This window comes from Lissotriton vulgaris, chromosome 5 (assembly GCF_964263255.1).
Source record: "Lissotriton vulgaris chromosome 5, aLisVul1.2, whole genome shotgun sequence".
NCBI lineage: Eukaryota > Metazoa > Chordata > Amphibia > Caudata > Salamandridae > Lissotriton > Lissotriton vulgaris.
This window is the reverse complement of record NC_141693.1, coordinates 1,343,426,216-1,343,445,171: the sequence shown is the minus strand read 5'-3', so window position 1 is coordinate 1,343,445,171 and position 18,956 is coordinate 1,343,426,216. Positions and strand designations below refer to the sequence as shown.

Genomic DNA, 18,956 nt, shown 5'->3' with positions numbered 1-18,956 from the left:
TCTACTAGCTTCAGTGACCCTAATCTGCTGATTGGGGAGTTCTTTTGGACAGGGGGCCCTTTGGGGTCCACCACTGGCCTCCCCGACCTCTTCAGCCCTGGGCTGACTGAGGCAGGGTAGAGAGGGGCAGGTTACCTGCTCCAGGCTGGGTCCCACCTTGGAAGGGTCCACTGACATCAGGGGCTCAGCCAGGCTAGGCCTGACTACCTCTGGGGCAGTTCCTTCACAAGGGGTCAGATCAGTTCCCTGAGGAGGCTGATCCTTTCCTAGAGTCTGGCGGGAGGGATATTTTTCTTCCTCCTCAATGCTCTCTGTCTGAGTGGAGTGATCCATAGTTTCAGGCTTCACAACACTATCTGTTTGAGTGGAGGCTGAGATAATTACAGCCTTACCAACCTTTTCAGGAAGGCACTCGGTTTGTGTTTGGCTGTGACTGTCACAGCTCTCCTATCCTGTTCTGGAAAGTCTGTCTGAGCCTGGGCAGTGGCTACCACTGCCCTTCCAACCTTTTCAGGGAGGAATGGTGCTTGGACTGGGGCTGTAGCTATTACTGCCCCACTAACCTTTCTGGGTAGGCCTATCATCATGGAGTGGGTTTCTTGCTCCACTTCAGCCCATGCTGAGAGTTCCAGGTCATTCCCCAGTAGACAATCTACAGGTAGGTTGTCTGTCACTGCCACTCTCATGGGCCCTGTGACATTACCCCAACTGAGCTCGACTACTGCCATGGGATGCCTTCTTTTCACTCCAGGAATATCTGTCACCTGATAACTAAAACCAGGGGTCAGTTGAGCAGAGGGGACCAGATCGTCAATCACCATGGTGATGCTGGCCCCTGTGTCTCTGAATGCCTCAACTTTCTGACCATTGATAAGGGGCTCTTGCTATACTTTCCCAAAGTGTGGGAACCAGTAGTGAAGTTGGCAAACCCCATGCCAGTCTCACAGACAAGAGTTGTGTTAGGGGATCTGGCTAGGTCATGATCCACCTGGTTTCCCAAGGTAATGGCCACCACATTCTTGGGGGCACTCCCACCACCTGGGGGATTACCACTAGTGGTAACAGGAGGTCTGGGAGTAGTACCTGGGGGTATGTTTTCCTTAGTGTTGTTGGCCTTTGGGCAACTGCTGTCACTTTTGTAATGGCCTACCTGTGTGCAGGTATGACAATAAGGTTTCTTTTGGGTGTTGGGAGAAGTTTGGGATCCACCTTTTTCAGAGGATTTTTGGGGCCCTGTGGTTTGATCAGCAGATTTATTCCCACCCTTCTCTTGAGGCTTGGTTGATTCCTTCTTTTGGTCACCACCCTGGTTTTTAGGCCTAATCCTGGTTCTAACCCATTTGTCTGCCATCCTACCCAATTCTTGGGGGGTGGTTAAAGCAGAGTCAACCAGGTGCTGATGCAGAAGCTGATTTTGACAATTATTTAAGATTTGGTATCTCATGATGAGATTGTACAATCCTGTGTAATCAGTAACCTTACTGCCCAGCAACCAGCCCTCCAAAGCCTTAGTGGCACAATCCACAAAGTCAGACCAATCCTGAGACTGAGTTTTCTGGGTATCCCTGAACAGCAACCTGTACTGCTCAGTGGTTAAGCCAAACCCATCTATCAGTGTATTTTTCAGGACTTGGTAATTGTTAGCATCCTCAGCTCTAGTAGTGAGGAGCTTATCTCTACCTTTGCCTTCAAAGGAGAGCCACAAGACAGCTGCCCACTGACTCTGGGGGACGCACTGGACAGTGCAGGCCCTCTCCAAAGCAGTTATCTATTTGTGGATATCATCCCCTTGTCTAAAGGGGGGCACTATCTTACTCAGGTGTCTAGTGTCTAAACTCCTGTCCTTTTCTCTAGGTAAAATGCTGCCACCAGTGGGATCTAGCCCACTCAATGTTTGCTCTCTAGCAAGGGCAAGTCTTTATTTGGCCAGGGCAAGTTCTTCCCTTTCAATCCTCAGATTGACTTCCCTCATCTTAGCTTCATGCTCTCTTCTCTGAGGGGATGTCATCCCTCTGTGAGAAGAGGTCTGAGAGCCATTGGTTCGAATGGATCTGTTAGAGCCTCTGGATAGAGACCTAACTCGTCAACTCCCAATGTTAAGCCTGCCTGAGAGTGGCCCTGGGGGTCCCCCAAATCCATTCTCATGCCTGCTTAAGTTGGTCCTGGTGAGTCGACTGACTTCTACCTGACCCTTGTCTGCCTCATCCCCTGACACTTCCTGATCCTCTTCCTCTCCTTCACTCACTGTTCCATTGAGGTTGAGGTCAGGGTCCCCAAGGGTTCCCTCTAAGGGGGGCATGTTCCCATCTGGATTAGAAGGGTCTGTGTTAGCAGTCCTTCTGGCATCATAAGTCTCTAAGAGACCAATCAGAAAGGGAATTGTAGGGTTAGAACCCTGTTTTAGCTTCCTGGAGGTACACACTTGTCTCATCTCCCGGAAGCTAAGAGCTGCATATCGTGAAGTGACCTGTGGAGGGTCCACTGACACAAGGGGGGCTTCTGAGTTCCCTCCTTTGTCCGACATGCTTCTAGTGTGGTGTAAGTGATGCACCTACCTACACTATTTGTTTGCCTACTGATCCCTTGCTAAGAGTTGTAGTCAGGGTGTGCTAAGCCCTGTTGAACTACAACAGCTGGTTCAGTAGAACTCAGAGTATTCTAAGCTAAGTTATATGTACCTTGGTACTTATTATTATTATTATAGAGGCTTTTGTAGCGCGCTCTGCTACTAAAAAAGTATAGTATCCTGGCGCGAGAGAAAGGGGAGACAGATCACATTACTTATGTGATCTTTCAAATGATATTCTTAGGATACGTGTGGTAAAACAACAGCAAGCTCAAATCCCAACCGCTGCTCACCAATGTGAGAAGTTGGCCTGATATGCAGTGCTCACTATTCTAGTGATCACTATGTATCAGTCCAAACAACCCTTATTGATGATTGGTTGTAAGTCAACCGTAGACCAGCTATCCTAGTAGCGTGAACAAGAGCAGTCTTTAGGCTAAACTCTAGAGGGCGTGTTAAGCCAGCTGTTATACCATCACATATACCCCTTGAACACTAAGTGAACGGACACCACACAAGTTGTTATGAAAATAAAGTATATTTATTTAGAACACAACAACCCTGGACTCTTTATGAGGACAGGGTGCTAAGCACAATACAAAGCTCTTAAAGAAATACTGAAAGTCGCACAATTTACACAAATGCCCGAGGGGCACGAAAAACCATATACTCTAAAAGTGGAATGCGAAATTACTAGCAGGTAAGTACTACTCTAATAGGCTTTAGGATCGCTAGGACTGGACTACTGAACCTTCAGATTACGAGCAGGAGGCCTAGGGAGATCGGGTGCAGAGTGTGCACTCTCACGCGGGATGCGGGACAAAGTCTATGGATGCTAGATTTCGTAAAGTTAGTGTTATCGGACGAATCCGACTAGGTAGAGCTGAAACGAAAAAGGATCTGGACCCTTGGATAGTTAAGCTATGCTGGAGCACCGAAATGCTGAGATTACCTAGCCCAGGGCCTGTGGCTGCATAGGTCTGAAAAGACGTCGGGAATCTGTAGGAAGGTGGATACCTGACTATGGTTGCCCCCAACTTTTTGCCGGGTGTTTTGCTGGTTTTCCGACTTAGTTGGCCTGGGGCCCTGCCAATCAGGACCCCAGGCCTACTGCTCTCTCTGTAAAATGGATTCCATGTACCTTAGGTACATATCCAATTGGTACTGGGCCACCTTATCAGACCCTGTAACTCAGGGCATAGGTGTACCCAGGGCCTACCAGGGCCTGCAGCATGTATTATGCCACCCCTGGCTGGCCATCTAAATCTGACACAACTAGCTGCACGACAGCTGGGGCAAGGTGGTGTAATCACCCCTTGCTTTAGATATAGTATACCTATATCTAACCCTAAAATGGACACACAGATTCCTATCAGTCACTCCTATGGCAGGCATTGACAATCCTGAAGGCAGAGTGCGTGGAATCGTGTGAGATGGTGCCCTGGCATGAGCTGAGCCCCTGTGCAGCTTGCGGAACCAAGTCCTAATAGCTGTTCCATGATAACGCATACCATATACTCTTAAGTGCATTATAATCCTCGCGGTTATATGCTAACTCTGGTATCGCTTTATCAAAACATGTCGAGTAAGGTGTCATACGAATTGGAATACTAACCCCTCGCCAATTCTGGCGACGGGGTTAGCATTCCACCCTTCTAGAGGGACACGACATGTATGTAACTGTGAACCCCGGTTAAAGTTAACTCAAGCCTCAGCATCACAAAATGGATGCTGCCACCACAGACACAAGTCTGACCTCCTGCTGCTGGGAGTCCTTCCAGCGAGGGAGGCTTGGACAAAGGGTTTCCTGTCAGCGGCGGTGCTAGCACCATCCCAGACAGGGTTTTGTGTATCCTGGGTAGGCAGGGCTTTAGAGGAAGGTGACTGCAAGTGGCACCCCGGTGCTCACTATGCATCTGCCGGCTAGAACCACTTACAGGGGCACACCAGCCCCTGAGCTGGGGAAAGTCCGGCATGGGAGAGGGGTGTAACCACCCCCTTTCCTGGGCAGGACCTAGTCGCGTGCCAGCCCCTTTTCCTAGTATAAAGATCGGAGCGGGCCCCCTTCCAAATTAGATCATCTTTGAATCCTGAAAGTACTTTCTACGAAAGGAACTCACAACTTCTTCTCAAGATTTCTCCCTTGTGACTAAGGAGTAGTCACCCTGCACCCGCAGGCACCATCCAAGAACACTGCGGTTTGCTGCATGTCCTTCCTCCGGAATCCGACTGACCAGCACGACGAGACCCAGCTTCCCTGGCACCTCTGACCTCTACCCACATCGTCAGCTCAGCTGAGATCCGTGGGTGCGACGAGACCTCGAGGGACCGGCCATCTTCAAGACTGCACGACTCTTGCCCAGCACGACCGCCGAGGGCCCTCGAGTGAGTGCTTTGGGGTGTGAGAAGCCCCAACCCTGAGCAGCTCCAGCACCGAAGTTCAGCCTCCCAGCCTCCACGAGATCTGCCTGGGGCCCTTCTGCTCTTTGCTGCTCACCGCGTTGTCTGATTACTAGCCTGCTGGCTTGTGGCCTTCCCGACGACGAACGACGACATCAACACCACTGGTCTGGTTGCTCCGGACTGGCTCTTGCTCCCCTCCAAAAGAGGAGCACCCCGGACCCTCCTGGTCCACTCCAGACGCCATTTTAAGTCCACCGCGTGGGCTTGCATTTGCCAAGACCTGTTGCCCCCAATCCGGGGTCCAGCGACGTCGACAGCAGATACCATCGTGGGACAGCTCACACCTCCATCCTGGTCGTCGACAACGCCTCCTGGTCCGTGAGACTGCAGAGCCCAGCGTCGCCCACTCACCTGGTCGAGGTGACTCCATCCGGTGCCATCCTGGTGCCCATCTAAGAACTTGGTCCCCTCTGCTTACAGGTGTCTTCCATCTCCGATCCAGGCTTGGATCCATCTGAATCTCTTCACTGGTCGCCTGCCAGCAACTTCTTCTTTCAGGCTCCATAGACTGCAACGAGGATTCCCGACGTTTTTCCAGACCTATGCATCCGCAGCCCCTGGGCTAGGTAAACTCAGCATTTCGGTGCTCCAGCATAGTCTTGCTATCCAAGGGTCCAGATCCTTTTTCGTTTCAGCTCTACCTAGTCGGATTCGTCCGATATCACTAACTTTGTCATTTCTAGCAACCATAGACTTTGTTCCGCATCCCGCGTGAGAGTGCACACTCTGCACCCGATCTCCCTAGGCCTCCTGCTAGTAATCTGAAGGTTCAGTAGTCAAGTCCTAGCGATCCCAAAGCCTATTAGAGTAGTACTTACCTGCTAGTAATTTCGCATTCCACTTTTAGAGTATATGGTTTTTCGTGCCCCTCGGGCATTTGTGTAAATTGTGCAACTTTGCGTATTTTCCTAAGAGCTTTGTATTGTGCTTAGCACCATGTCCTCATAAAGAGTCCAGGGTTGTTGTGTTCTAAATAAATATCCTTTTATTTTCATAACAACTTGTGTGGTGTCCTTTCACTTGGTGTTCAAGGGGTATATGTGATGGTATAACAGCTGGCTTAACACGCCCTCTAGAATTTAGCCTAAAGACTGCTCTTGTTTATGCTACTAGGATAGCTGGTCTACGGTTGACTTACAACCAATCATCAATAAGGGTTGTTTGGACTGATACAAAGTGCTCACTAGAATAGTGAACATTATATATCAGGCCAACTTCTCACAGAATCCTCGTTGCAGTCTATGGAGCCTGAAAGAAGAAGTTGCTGGCAGGCGACCAGTGTTGAAGTTCGATGGGATCCAAGCCTGGATCGGTGATGGAGGATACCTGTAAGCAGAGGGGACCAAGTTCTGAATCACTAGCCAGTGATTAGATGGGCACCAGGATGGCACCGGACGAAGTCACCTCGACCAGGTGAGTGGGCGACGCTGGGCTCTGCAGTCTCTCGGACCAGGAGGCGTTGTCGGCGACCAGGATGGAGGTGCGAGCTGTCCCACAAAGGTATCTGCTGTCGACGTCGCTGGACCCAGGATTGGGGCAACAAGTCTTGGCAAATGCAAGCCCACGCGGTGGACTCAAAATGGCATCTGGAGTGGACCAGGAGGGTCCGGGGTGCTCCTCTATTGGAGGGGAGCAAGGGCCAGTCTGGAGCAACCAGACCAGCGGTGTTGTCGTCGTGGTGTGTCGTCAGGAGGGCCACAAGCCAGCAGGCAAGTAGCCGGACAACGCGCAGAGCAGCAAAGAGCAGAAGGGCCCCACGCAGATCTGGTGGATGCTGGGGGGCTGGACTTCGGTGCTGGAGCTGCTCAGAGTTAGGGCTTCTCAAACCCCAAAGCACTCACTCGAGGATCCCTCGGCGGTCGTGCTGGGCAAGCGTCGTGCAGTCTTGAAGATGGCCGGTCCCTCGAGGTCTCGTCACACCCACGAATCTCAGCTGAGCTGACGATGTAGGTAGAGGTCAGAGGTGCCAGGGAAGCCGGGTCTCGTCGAGCTGGGCAGTCTTGATCCGGAGGAGAGACTTACAGCAAACCGCGATGCGCTTGGATGGTGCCTGCTGTGCAGGGTGGCTACTCCTTAGCCACAAGGGAGAGTCTTCTGAAAGGTTCAAAAGTTCTTTCGTGGAAAGTCATCAAGGTTTGGAATGATCTAATTTGGGAATGGGGCCCGCTCCTATCTTTATACTAAGAAAGGGGCTGGTACGGGACTAGGTCCCGCCCATGGGTGGGACCAGGAAGGGGGGTGGTTATACCCCTCTCTTCCATGCCGGACTTTCCCCAGCTCAGGGGCTGGTGTGCCCCTGGAACTGGTTCTAGCCGGCCTATGCGTAGTGAGCACCGGGGTGCCACTTGCAGTCACCTTCCTATTCAGCCCTGCCTGCCCAGGATACACAAAACGCTGTCTGGGATGGTGCTAGCACCGCCCCTGACAGGAAACCCTTTGTCCAAGCTCTCCTTGCTGGAAGGACTCCCAGCAGCAGGAGGTCAGACTTGTGTCTGTGGTGGCAGCATCCATTTTGTGATGCTTAGGCTCGAGTTAACTTTAACCGGGGTTCACAGTTACATACATGTCGTGTCCCTCTAGAAGGGTGGAATGCTAACCCCGTCGCCAGAATTGGCGAGGGGTTAGTATTCCAATTCGTATGACACCTTACTCAACAGGTTCTATAAAGCGATACCAGAGTTGGCATATAACCGCGAGGATTATAATGCACTTAAGAGTATATGGTATGCGTTATCATGGAACAGCTATTAGGACTTGGTTCCGCAAGCTGCAAACGGGCTCAGCTCATGCCAGAGCACCATCTCACATGATTCCAAGCACTCTGCCTTCAGGATTGTTAAGGCCTGCCATAGGAGTGACTGATAGGAATCCATGTGTCCATTTTAGGGTTAGATATAGGTATACTATATCTAAAGCAAAGGGTGATTACACCACCTTACTGCAGTTGTCGTGCAGCCAGTTGTGTCAGATTTAGATGGCCAGCCAGGGGTGGCATAATACATGCTGTAGGCCCTGGGTACACCTATGCCCTGAGTTACAGGGTCTGATTAGGTGGCCTAGTATCAATTAGATATGTACCTAAGATACATGGAATCCATTTTACAGAGAGAGCAGTAGGCCTGGGGTCCTGATTGGCAGGGTCCCAGGCCAACTATGTCGAAAACCAGCTAAAACACAGGGCAAAAAGTTGGCAGCAACCATAGTCAGGATCTACCTTCCTACACTAACTTAGACCAAAAGTCTTACTTCACTACCTTTTTGTATTCCCAAAGGTACTTACAAGTAGTATCTTTACACTTGGCGGACGTTCCGCCCCAAGTGCGGATCCTCAGCCCCTAGTGTGAACCCTCCTCAAGCGTAAATATACTACTCGCAAGTTTTAGAATACCGAGAAGAAAAAAAATTAAGTTAGACTTTTGGTCTAAGTTAGACTTTTGGTCTAACTTTACCTTTGTGAATTGGGCCCAGAAAGCAAGATGTGGGACCGACAGCATTGGGGCTACGAGGGAGGAAAGCCATCAAATCAAAAGTGGGATAGGCAACACAGTCATCCAGTCACGAGCAAGGGGCTGACGAAAAAGTACTCTTTATTAGAAGCAAAAGGTGTGAACTAAAAATACATTAATTTATCATTTGTCAGACTTTAATGTTGAGCTTTATATAATAACAGTATTTTGGACCATTTTTACCTTCCATGACAAAAATGTAATTGGTTTACTAGGTAGAGTCAGCTTGAGGCTGCTGAATCCAATGGCTTGTTTAAGAAACCCTGTTATTGCACCCTTGCTGCGTACTCCACAGAGACTCCAGACATGCTTGCTGCTATTGACATTTTATATCTGAAAGAAACAGGTTAGTATTAGATTCCTTACCTTAGAATATCCCCAGGCGTCAGACTGGATCCGGAAATTATTGCGTAGCAATACCCCTGCGCGTCGTTAGGCATCGTCTCTGGCTCCGTGTCCGTCGTCGGCGTCGTCGGCGCCGGAATGACGTTGTCGGAGTACTTAGACGCCGCCCATGCTCGCTGGCGTCAGTTCTTCTTTGATCCCCGCCAGCTAGCGCAGATCCGGAGAAGCTCTACCCCTTAGTCACTTTTCGACTAAAACTTTTTGATCATTTTTGATCCTCTTCAAGTCGTTCTCGACTCTTCATGTGCCGGTAGGGATGCCCGGGTTCAAGCCCTGCTCGAAGTGTAGTCGACTGATGTCGAATACTGACCCCCATCGCCGGTGTCTGCAATGCCTAGGCCTTGACCATGACGACCGATCCTGTTCCGACTGTCGAGCCCTGACGACGAAGGCTAGGCGGGAGCGGCCCCGCAAGCGGCTCGAGCTCCGGCAGTCGGCCCGCGCCATTCGAGGTCCCGGTCCCACAGGAGGTCGAGGGACCGGTCGCGGGATCGGAGCCCTCGCAGCTCCGGAAGTCGGCATCGGTCTTCTGGTTCCTCCTCAGGTAAGAGGCATGAGAGGTCGGAGCGGCGTCATCGCTCCTCCGACCGCACCCGACGCTCGCCCGACGCGGCCGGGGTTTTGGGTGGCACCACCCACGCGGCTCCGCCGAAGTCTCTAGGCGCCGCATCCTGCCCCATACCTTCGGATCCCTGAGCAAGATGCAACGCGGGAGGAGTTCGAGCAGTACCTCATGGCCATGAGGTCGCTCTCTTCTCCACCGGGCCCCACGGCGCCGACGACTTCGGTCCCGGCGCCACAGGCCCCGACCTGATACGGATCTGGGTCGACGCCGGTCGACCTTACGACCTCACCGGCGCCGTCCCCGAGGGTGTCACCACCGGCGCGGACTTCGGTCAACGCCGGCCCCAATCCTTCTATCTCTCCCGTTCAGCCGTCGCAACGGCCCCGCTGGGAGCCGTATAAGACAGCTCTAGGTACATTCCAGTTCCACGAACGGGCCCCGATTGTTGATCCTGGCTACCAGGAATTGGGTGACGAAGAGGACTGGGAGGGGTCAGAGGACCCTCTGACACGGGAGTGTTCATGACCAAGCGGACTGGACAGTGGAGCTTGGGGAAGCCAGCGGCCTGGACCTCTCTCCAGACACTGGTTTTGTCTCCCCTCCTACCGTGGCTACGGAGGAGGGGGCAGCCTATAGCGTAGTGCTGATGCGAAGGCTTTAAACCTTACGCTCCCCTCAGCGGCCGTGAGGACTAATCTCCTCACCGAAGTCCTCAAACAGCAGTCAAGCTCGGTCGAGCCTCTGCAGACGTTCAATGACGCCTTATCTAACGTTCTGTTGGGCACCTGGTCCAAGCCTGCCTCAGGACAGCCTGTGGACAGGAACGTGGCCAGACGCTACCGCCCGGCTCCGGGTGACCCAAGCTTCCTGTCGACCCACCCCACCCCCGAGAGCCTGGTTATCCAGGCCTCTAACTCCCAGACCGCGTTCCCGTCGGCTCCTCCCGACAGGGAATCCCAGAGGTTTGAACAGTTTGGCAAGAAAGTGTTCTCGTCCCTTAGTCTGGTACTGCGGTCAGTCAACACCACATGCCTCTTGAGCCGCTACACCCACACCCTGTGGGACACGGTTGCGGACGTGCTGCCACAATGCCCTGAGGAGGTCAGGGCTAAACTCGCCCAAGCCCTAGTGGAGGGTCGAGATGCGGCACGGTACTCTATCCGGTACGGACTAGATACCACTGATACACTGGGCAGAGCGATGGCTACGACAGTGGCGGTTCGACGCCACGCCTGGTTACGGTGTGCCAATTTTTCAGCTGATGTCCTGGCTACTCTTCTGGACATGCCGTTTGATGGCCTTTGCCTGTTTGGCGACCAGGCAGACCACGCGCTTGAGCGCTTTAAGGACTTCAGGGCTACGGCCAAGTCCTTGGGCCTCTCGGCCCCGCGCCAGCAGTCGGGTGCCTTTCGCTCCTTTCATGGCCAAGGAAGGGGCGCTCCACACGTACCGCGAGCCACACGCCGCCTCAACAGAACCTTCAGCGTGGTGGCGGCCTTGGAAACTGCCGGGGAGGCGGTCGGGGACAACGTCGAGGCCAGTCCGCACCCGCTCCCGCAGCATCCGCCTCAAAACCTTCCTAGTCCGAGTTTTCAGGCCCATGTGACGCCAATGTGGGGCAGGGTCCGCCATCACCTCTTCCACTGGCGCACCGTCACATCGGACAGGTGGGTGCTGCAAATCGTCCGAAGGGGCTACTCCCTCCCCTTCGAAGCGACCCCTCCAGCCATGCCACCGCAGTCCCACCGCGTGTCGGGGGACCACTTGCGACTTCTGCAGGAGGAAGTTACGGCCCTCTTTGCCAAGGGGGCCATCGACCGCGTTCCTGGGCCAGAAGTAGGGTGTGGTTGTTACTCCCACTACTTTCTGGTACCCAACAAGGGCAAAGGGGGCCTAGGCCCTATCTTGGACCTACGGAACGTCAACGGCTTCCTCCGGAAGGAGAAGTTCAAGATGTTGACTTTGGCTCAGGTCTTGGCTGTCCTAGACCCGCAAGACTGGATGGTGGCGTTGGACTTGCAGGACGCTTACTTTCACATCCCCGTCCTGCCGGCCCTCCGGCGTTACCCGCGGTTCACGGTAGGCCTCGAGCACTTTCAGTTCACCGTGCTCCCCTTTGGCCTTACCAGCGCCCCACGGGTGTTCACGAAAGTGATGGCAGTGGTCGCAGCTCATCTGCGCAGGTTAGGGGTTTCAGTCTTCCCCTACCTCGACGACTGGTTGCTGAACGCGGGCTTGCCCCAGTCAGTCGTCAACCACCTCCAGATTACGGCGGATCTCCTGCACCTGCTGGGGTTTTCCATCAACGTGCCGAAATCACACCTGTGTCCCTCCCAAAAGCTCCTCTTCATCTGAGCTGTTATGGACTCGGCGCAGTTTCGGGTTTATTCTCCCGAGCAGCGAGTCCAGGATATTCAGGCTCTGATTCCAATCTTTTCGCCTTTATCCCGGGTTTCGGTCAAGTTGACGCTGCAGCTCCTGGGGCTTATGGCTTCCTGCATCCTTCTGGTGCACCACGCCAAGTGGCGGATGCGGGCTTTGCAGTGGGACCTGAAGTTTCAGTGGGCCCAGCATCAGGGCAACCTGTCCGACCATGTCCTGATCTCGGAGGGCACAGCAAGACAGCTGCAGTGGTGGCTCACGGACCGCGATTGGGTCAGCCGCAGATCCCTCTCCCTTCCCCAACCGGAGCACGTGGTTGTGACGGACGCGTCCCTCCAGGGCTGGGGAGGCCACATGGGAGAGGCGGAGATCAGAGGCCTCTGGTCTCCGGCGGAGTCCCAGCTCCATATCAACCTTCTGGAGCTGCGGGCGATTCGTCTGGCACTGAAGGCATTCCTCCCCTCTGTCCGAGGGAGTGCAGTGCAGGTGTTCACGGACAACACCACCGCCATGTGGTACTGCAACAGACAGGGCGGTGTGGGGTCCTGGACCCTCTGTCAGGAGGCTCTGCGCCTCTGGCAGTGGCTGGAACATCAGGGCGTGACCCTGGTGGTTCACCACCTGGCAGGTTCTCTGAACGCCAGGGCGGACGAACTCAGCCGACGGTGCTCGATGGATCACGAATGGCGTCTGAACTCGGACGTGGCGCAAGGCATCTTTCTGCAGTGGGGAGAGCCTTGGTTAGATCTATTCGCCGCTGAAGAGAACGCGCAATGTCATCAGTTCTGCGCGTTGGAATTTCCAAGGCGGCACTCGCTCTGCGACGCATTTCGTCGCGAGTGGAGTTGCGGTGTGTTATACGCCTTTCCGCCTATACCACTTCTGCCCAGAGTGCTGAAGAAAATCAGGCGGGACCGGGCCCAAGTCACCCTTGTGGCTGCGGACTGGGCTTGAAGGTACTGGTATCCCGAGCTACTCAATATGTCAGTCGGTCCCCTATTCCGTCTGCCTCTTCAGGAGGACCTTCAGTCGCAACAGCAGGGGACGGTCCTCCACCCGAACCTGTCCAGTCTCCACCTCCATGCTTGGAGATTGAGCGGCGGCAGTTGAGGCCATTTGACTTGCCCCCTGAAGTCTGTAATGTTATTCTGGCAGCCAACCGTCCCTCCACAAAGTCGGTATACGCCTGCCGGTGGAACAAATTTGTGGCATGGTGCACAGCAAAGGCTGTGGATTCCCTTTCTGCCCCTCTTTCTGAAGTTCTTCTCTTCCTTCTTTCTCTTGCCCAGCAGGGCTCTCCTCTGGGCACTATCAAGGGCTACCTTTCTGCCCTTCCGGCCTTCCTAAGGCTGCCTGATCAACCTTCTTTATTCAAGTCCCCTATAGTATCTCGTTTTCTGAAGGGCATCACACACATGTTTCCACCTGTTCCCTTTGTGATGCCTCAGTGGGACTTGAACCTGGTTCTTACTTTCCTGATGTGCGCTCCCTTTGAGCCACTTCTTTCTTGTCCTCTCCGTCTTCTCACCTTGAAGACAGCTTTCCTGGTTGCCAACACCTCTGCCAGGAGACCGAGTGAGCTCCAGGCTCTATCTTGCACACCCCCTTTCCTGTCTGTGCATCCGGACAAAGTGGTGTTGCGTACAAACCCATCTTTCCTGCCCACGGTGGTCTCTGCTTTCCACATCGGGCAGTCCATCACCTTGCCCTCCTTCTTCCGCGCCTCCGCATCCCTCAAAGGATGAAGAGCGGCTCCATCGTCTGGACCCAAAACGTGCGCTTTCATTCTATGTGGATCGCACACGCCAGTTCCGGGTGGATGACCAACTCTTTATTGGTTACGTGGGTGCGGAGAAGGGACGGCGGTGCATAAACGAACCATCTCTTGGTGGGTCGTCTTATGCATCAAGGCGTGCTACTCCTTGGCGAGAAAGGAGCCTCCAGTTGGGCTGAGGGCCCATTCCACTCGGGCAACGGCGGCTACTACTGCCCTGGGTCGGGGAGTCCCCCTGCAGGACATTTGCCAGGCGGCTACGTGGGCCTCTCTGCACACCTTTGCGAGGCACAACTGCCTGGACAGTCAAGTCCTGAGGGATGGCTTCTTTGGCCGTTCCGTCCTCCAGTACTTTCTGGTGTGAGTATTGGTTCGCAGACCCACCACCGGGGTTGGTTTTGTTGGGGTATCCATTCTAAGGTAAGGAATCTAATAATAACCTGTTTCTTTCAGATGAACAAGTTACTTACCTTCGGTAAGAAACAGTAGTTAGTATTAGATTCCTTACCGCCCCACCCATCCTCCCTGTTCTGCGAACTGATACCTAGGGTTAAGGTCATCCCCTTTCAGGGCCCTAGTTTCTTGGCACCAGTGTTGGTTCTAGCAGGGCTCTGCGTATCTGGCGCGGAAAAGCTGTGTCTAAGAACTGACGTCAGCGAGCATGGGTGGCGTCTAAGTACTCCGACGACGTCATTCCGGCGCAGACGACGCCGACGACGGACGCGGAGCCAGAGACGACGCCTAACGACTCGCAGGGGTATTGCTACGCAAAAATTTCCGGATCCAGTCTGACCCCTGAGGATATTCTAAGGTAAGGAATCTAATACTAACTACTGTTTCTTACAGATATATCGTTACCGAAGGTAAGTAACTTGTTCATTAGTTTGAGTATTTCCATTCATTAGTATCCGTTATGTCTTAACTTGGGGTGGAGACCCCAACACATATAAACAAAATATAATTAAAACTGTGTAATGTTTGAAAATTAAAGTGTTTCCTGGTCGACTAGTAATTGAATGGAAACCCTTACTTTGATACACACCATGGTTTATATACGCATGATTTATCTTTTGGCAAGAGATAATTTTTTATTTGGAATTACTATCTTTAATCCAGGAGACAATTCAAGAACTTTTAAATGAAAAAGAACATGTAGAAATGTTGGTTGGAGAACTGAAAGAAAGTCAACAGGATCTAAAGAATATCATCAGAGTCAAAGAGGTTTGCATCTTTTGAAACTTTCACAAATATGATATACTTTCAATATGTGGGCATAAAGTCATACATACGTATATCAGTGTTTTCTTATCCTATCTACTATTGTCATTCGTACCATTTTGAACATTCTTATTCATTTTACAGTTGATTGTTCTGTTGCTTTTGAAAAAATATTTCCTCTACATTGTGACTCCTCTGTATTCTGATTTTGAATATGTATATGATCATGCCATTAAATTATGTGAATCTTTGTTCTTAGTTAAAATGCTAATATGTACTGTGCACAAGGAGAAGCCTCCATCACCGTAAACCGAAAGGCCACCTTTAGCGGAGACTGGGAAAACTGTATATACCATCCTCTCTTGAAGTAACTCACCAAGAACAGGTGAACAGGCCCTCTACCAACAATATATGGATTAGAGCTATAATTTTGTGGTTACTAGGTTTCAAACCTACAGCCCGTTGCTCGCTTAAGGAAATGGTTGCAGCTGAGGTTCAGTAATTTTAAGTTGTGGATGGTACCTATGAATTATAGAATAGCAACTGTCCTTTAGCAAAGGTTATTAAGTGAATTAAAATGGTGTTCTTATAATGCATGTTGGCCTTTGGCAAAGGTATCCTGTGGATGCACGGGCAGCAGTCAACCTCATCCTGTTTCCTTCTAGCATAGTCTGTTGGGGCTAGTCCATAGTGATTTCCAGTAGGTCAGATGGGTGTGGCCCTTGGCCACACCTATTCCACACGCGTCCAGAACCCCTGCAAATGACCTTTGACCCTCTATAGTCGGCTCTGTGCGATGGATGTGGGCTTTTGATGTTCAGCTCGTAACCCTACTCCATCAGAACCTGCTGCTCATTTTCTTCAGCTGTGCCCAGTTGCGTATGGGTGTTGGGTTTGTATTCGCCTTCTATTTCTACATTTGGAAGCACCTATAGCTGATTTAGCATGCAGTGTTTGGTGGTAAAAAACATTAATTTATAGATTGGTAGATTCTAATTTCGCGTCATATATAACATTTGTGTTATGAAACATTTTAGTAGTCCCTGCCAAAAACATAATTTGCTCACTCATAGCAACGTAGTCAGGGCATTTACTCCTCGAATATTTAGACGTTATGTTTTTCAATAATTGTCACTTAGTTCAGTTTTATATTGTAATCTGTGCAAAAGCTGTTATAATGTTGTAGGAAAGTGCCACTTATTGAGAAAGCCACCCCCACTTTTTGCTCACTGATACCGATGTTGTTGATTGGTAGTGCACTGGTTCCCTGCTAACCAGGCCCCAGGGCCAGTGCTCCTTTGCTAAAAACAGGACACATGTTCAGTTGTAACCCAATTGGCAAGGGTTTTAGCACCCCTGTGAGTTCTTAGTAATTGGTACCCCTGGTATCTAAGGCACGGATACTAAGGAGGGTCCATAAGTGCTGCAGTATATATTATGCCACCCTAAGCGACCCACAAACAAACTGCATGCGGAATGCCATTGCAGGATGTGTGAAATGTTTTAATCACTCTGAAACACAACATGTCACACTCCCTCTGTGCCATGCCCCTCTACACTGCTTGTACTATATGTAAGTCACCCCTGCGGCAGGCCTTAGAACCTCAAGGCAAAGTGCATTATATTACATGAGAAGATGTGTCCCTGTAATGCCTAGTTTCCTTACTAAGCAGTGCAAGTGATCTGGAAGCCATCTTAAGGCATGGACTGGACACTGGTTACCTAGCTACGTAATGGCTTCACTAAAAATTCTGATATCTGATAGCGACATCTAGCCGCAGATTCCTTACCTTAGAATGATCTCCAGGTGCCAGACTGGATCCAACATCTTTTTTACAGCAGTACCTTTGCCCGTCTATAGAGGGCATTGAGGGACTCCGTAGGCACATATTTTCCCAAATGTGACGTCGACTGAGTCCATATAAGCTGTCCCCTGGTGTGATGACCTCAGTTTCTTCCTTTCCGTGCTTACAACGCAGATCTGTGGAGCGGTGCCTCTGGCCGGTTTTTGGCCTATCTCGACATTTTGTTGACGAAACAGTGTGCTTTTTTCTGGATGTCCTCAAGGTTCAAACCCTTAGGGTCCTATGGACGGCAGAGGTCAGCCACAGACCCTCATAGTATTTGTATGTGGTCTCTTGGTGAACACCATGATTCTGAGGAGTGCCTCTCCTGCCGCTAACTTAGGCCGAAGGTGTTGCAGGAATGCCACATGAAGCTCTTGGTGGCATGGTTGTCGCAGACTCCACATTGTTTGCGGTCACCTTTTTGTTCCAAGGAACGCTCGAGGGCCAACTCCAGGAGTCCTTCCTGCAAGCGTCCTTTGACCTTGATGTCCAAAGGTAAGTTGCAACAGAAGTGATCAAAGTAGCGGCATTACCGACTTTGCCGCATACATGCAGCGTTTCTGATGCCTCTCCCCGTCCTTTGATTGAGGAGTCAGGGTGAGAGTGTACTCTCAGTGTCATGTAGCTCCCACCAATCCATAGGACCTGCATGTTTGTGGACAACATAAACTTTTGGTGAGCTGCGGCGACTGATTCCAGGCACCTCTGCAGTATATGTTGGCCTACAGACCAGCTAGCTCGCATTGCCACCCTAAGCCCCCCTAAACAAGCAGGGAGTGAATGGCTTCTGGCAACCACTGAACATGACAACCCTTGTCCCCTCAGTGATCGTGGTAACAGATCTAGAACCGTTTCGCGCAGTCACTTGTGCAATTTTGTTCTCAGAAAAATATACAGAGACAAGACAATGGAACGTTTTTAATATATTTATTGATCCAATGGTATTCTCATATAAAATACATGTGCTGAGATAATCAGTAGACAGAAGCAGATGAAGATGATTACAAGCACCAAAATAGAAAATAACAGATATAATTCCACCATGGTGATAAAACAATGTATATATGTGGGCATATAAGGCAAGATGGTAATCAGGCGAACTCCTACTATGCAATCCTTACTCTGTGTGTCTAGAGTGTATGTAGGTGTATAGCCAAGAATCGCCCCATGAATGATCCAACACCATTACCTGGTGGGAGAGAATGTATTACCCCGTCTTTGTGATGAGCTGGACACCCCTCACGGAGATGTTGGGCAATTGCATGCCGATGTCTCAGCATGCAGGGACCCTTCGACAGCAGCTGAAGTGCCTCCTCTGCTAGCCCCCTGAAATGGTTCTTTATTTATAATAAAAGGATCCTTGTGATGTATGTGAGAAGTTGGCCTGATATATAGTGCTCACTATTTTAGTGATCACTGTGTATCATACCAAACGACCCTTATTGATGATTGGTTGTAAGTCAACCTTATAGACCAGCTATCCTAGTAGCGTGGACAAAAGCAGTCTTCAGGCTAAACTCTAGAGGGCGTGTTAAGCCAGCTGTTTTACCGTCACGTATACCCCTTGAACACCAAGTGAAAGGACACCACACAAGTTGTTATGAAAAATAAAGGATATTTATTTATAACAAGTCTACCCTGATCTCTTTATGAGTCAGGGAGCTAAGCACAATACAAAACTCTTACGAAAATACTTCAAGTTGCACAATTTACACAAATGCCCGAGGGGCACGAAAAACCATATACACCAAAAGTGGAATGCGAAATACTAGCAGGTAAGTAACAAGATCCGTAGGCTTCAGGATCGCTAGGGCTACACTACTGAACCCTAAGGTTAGGAGCAGGAGGCCTAGGGAGATCGGGTGCAGAGTGTGCACTCTCACGCGGGATGCGGGACAAAGTCTATGGAGGCTAGTATTTCTAAAGTCACTGTTTTCGGACGAATCCGACTAGGTAGACTTAAAACGAAAAAGGATCTGGACACTTAGATAGTGAACCTGCATTGGAGCACCGAAATGCTCGGGTTACCTAGCCCAGGGGCTGCGGCTGCATAGGGTTCAAAAGACGTCGGGAATCCTCGTTGTAGTCTATGGAGCCTGAAAGAAGAAGTTGCTGGCAGGCGACCAGTGAAGATGTTCGGAGTGATCCAAGCCTGGATCGGTGATGGAGACGACCTGAAAGCAGAGGGGACTCAGTTCTTAATCACTAGCCAGTGATTGTGTGGGCACCA

The 18,956-nt window shown here is 51.1% G+C and overlaps 1 protein-coding gene across 1 annotated transcript in view; it reads left to right on the top strand.

Moving 5' to 3' along the window:
- SYCP1 (synaptonemal complex protein 1) overlaps window positions 1-18,956 on the top strand; it is a 5,090,281-nt gene that overhangs the window by 1,672,955 nt on the left and 3,398,370 nt on the right. Inside the window, exon 15 of the mRNA XM_086919665.1 lies at window positions 14,778-14,882. Within this exon, the coding sequence (XP_086775791.1) occupies window positions 14,778-14,882 (105 nt within the window). The remainder of the gene's footprint in view (window positions 1-14,777; window positions 14,883-18,956) is intronic.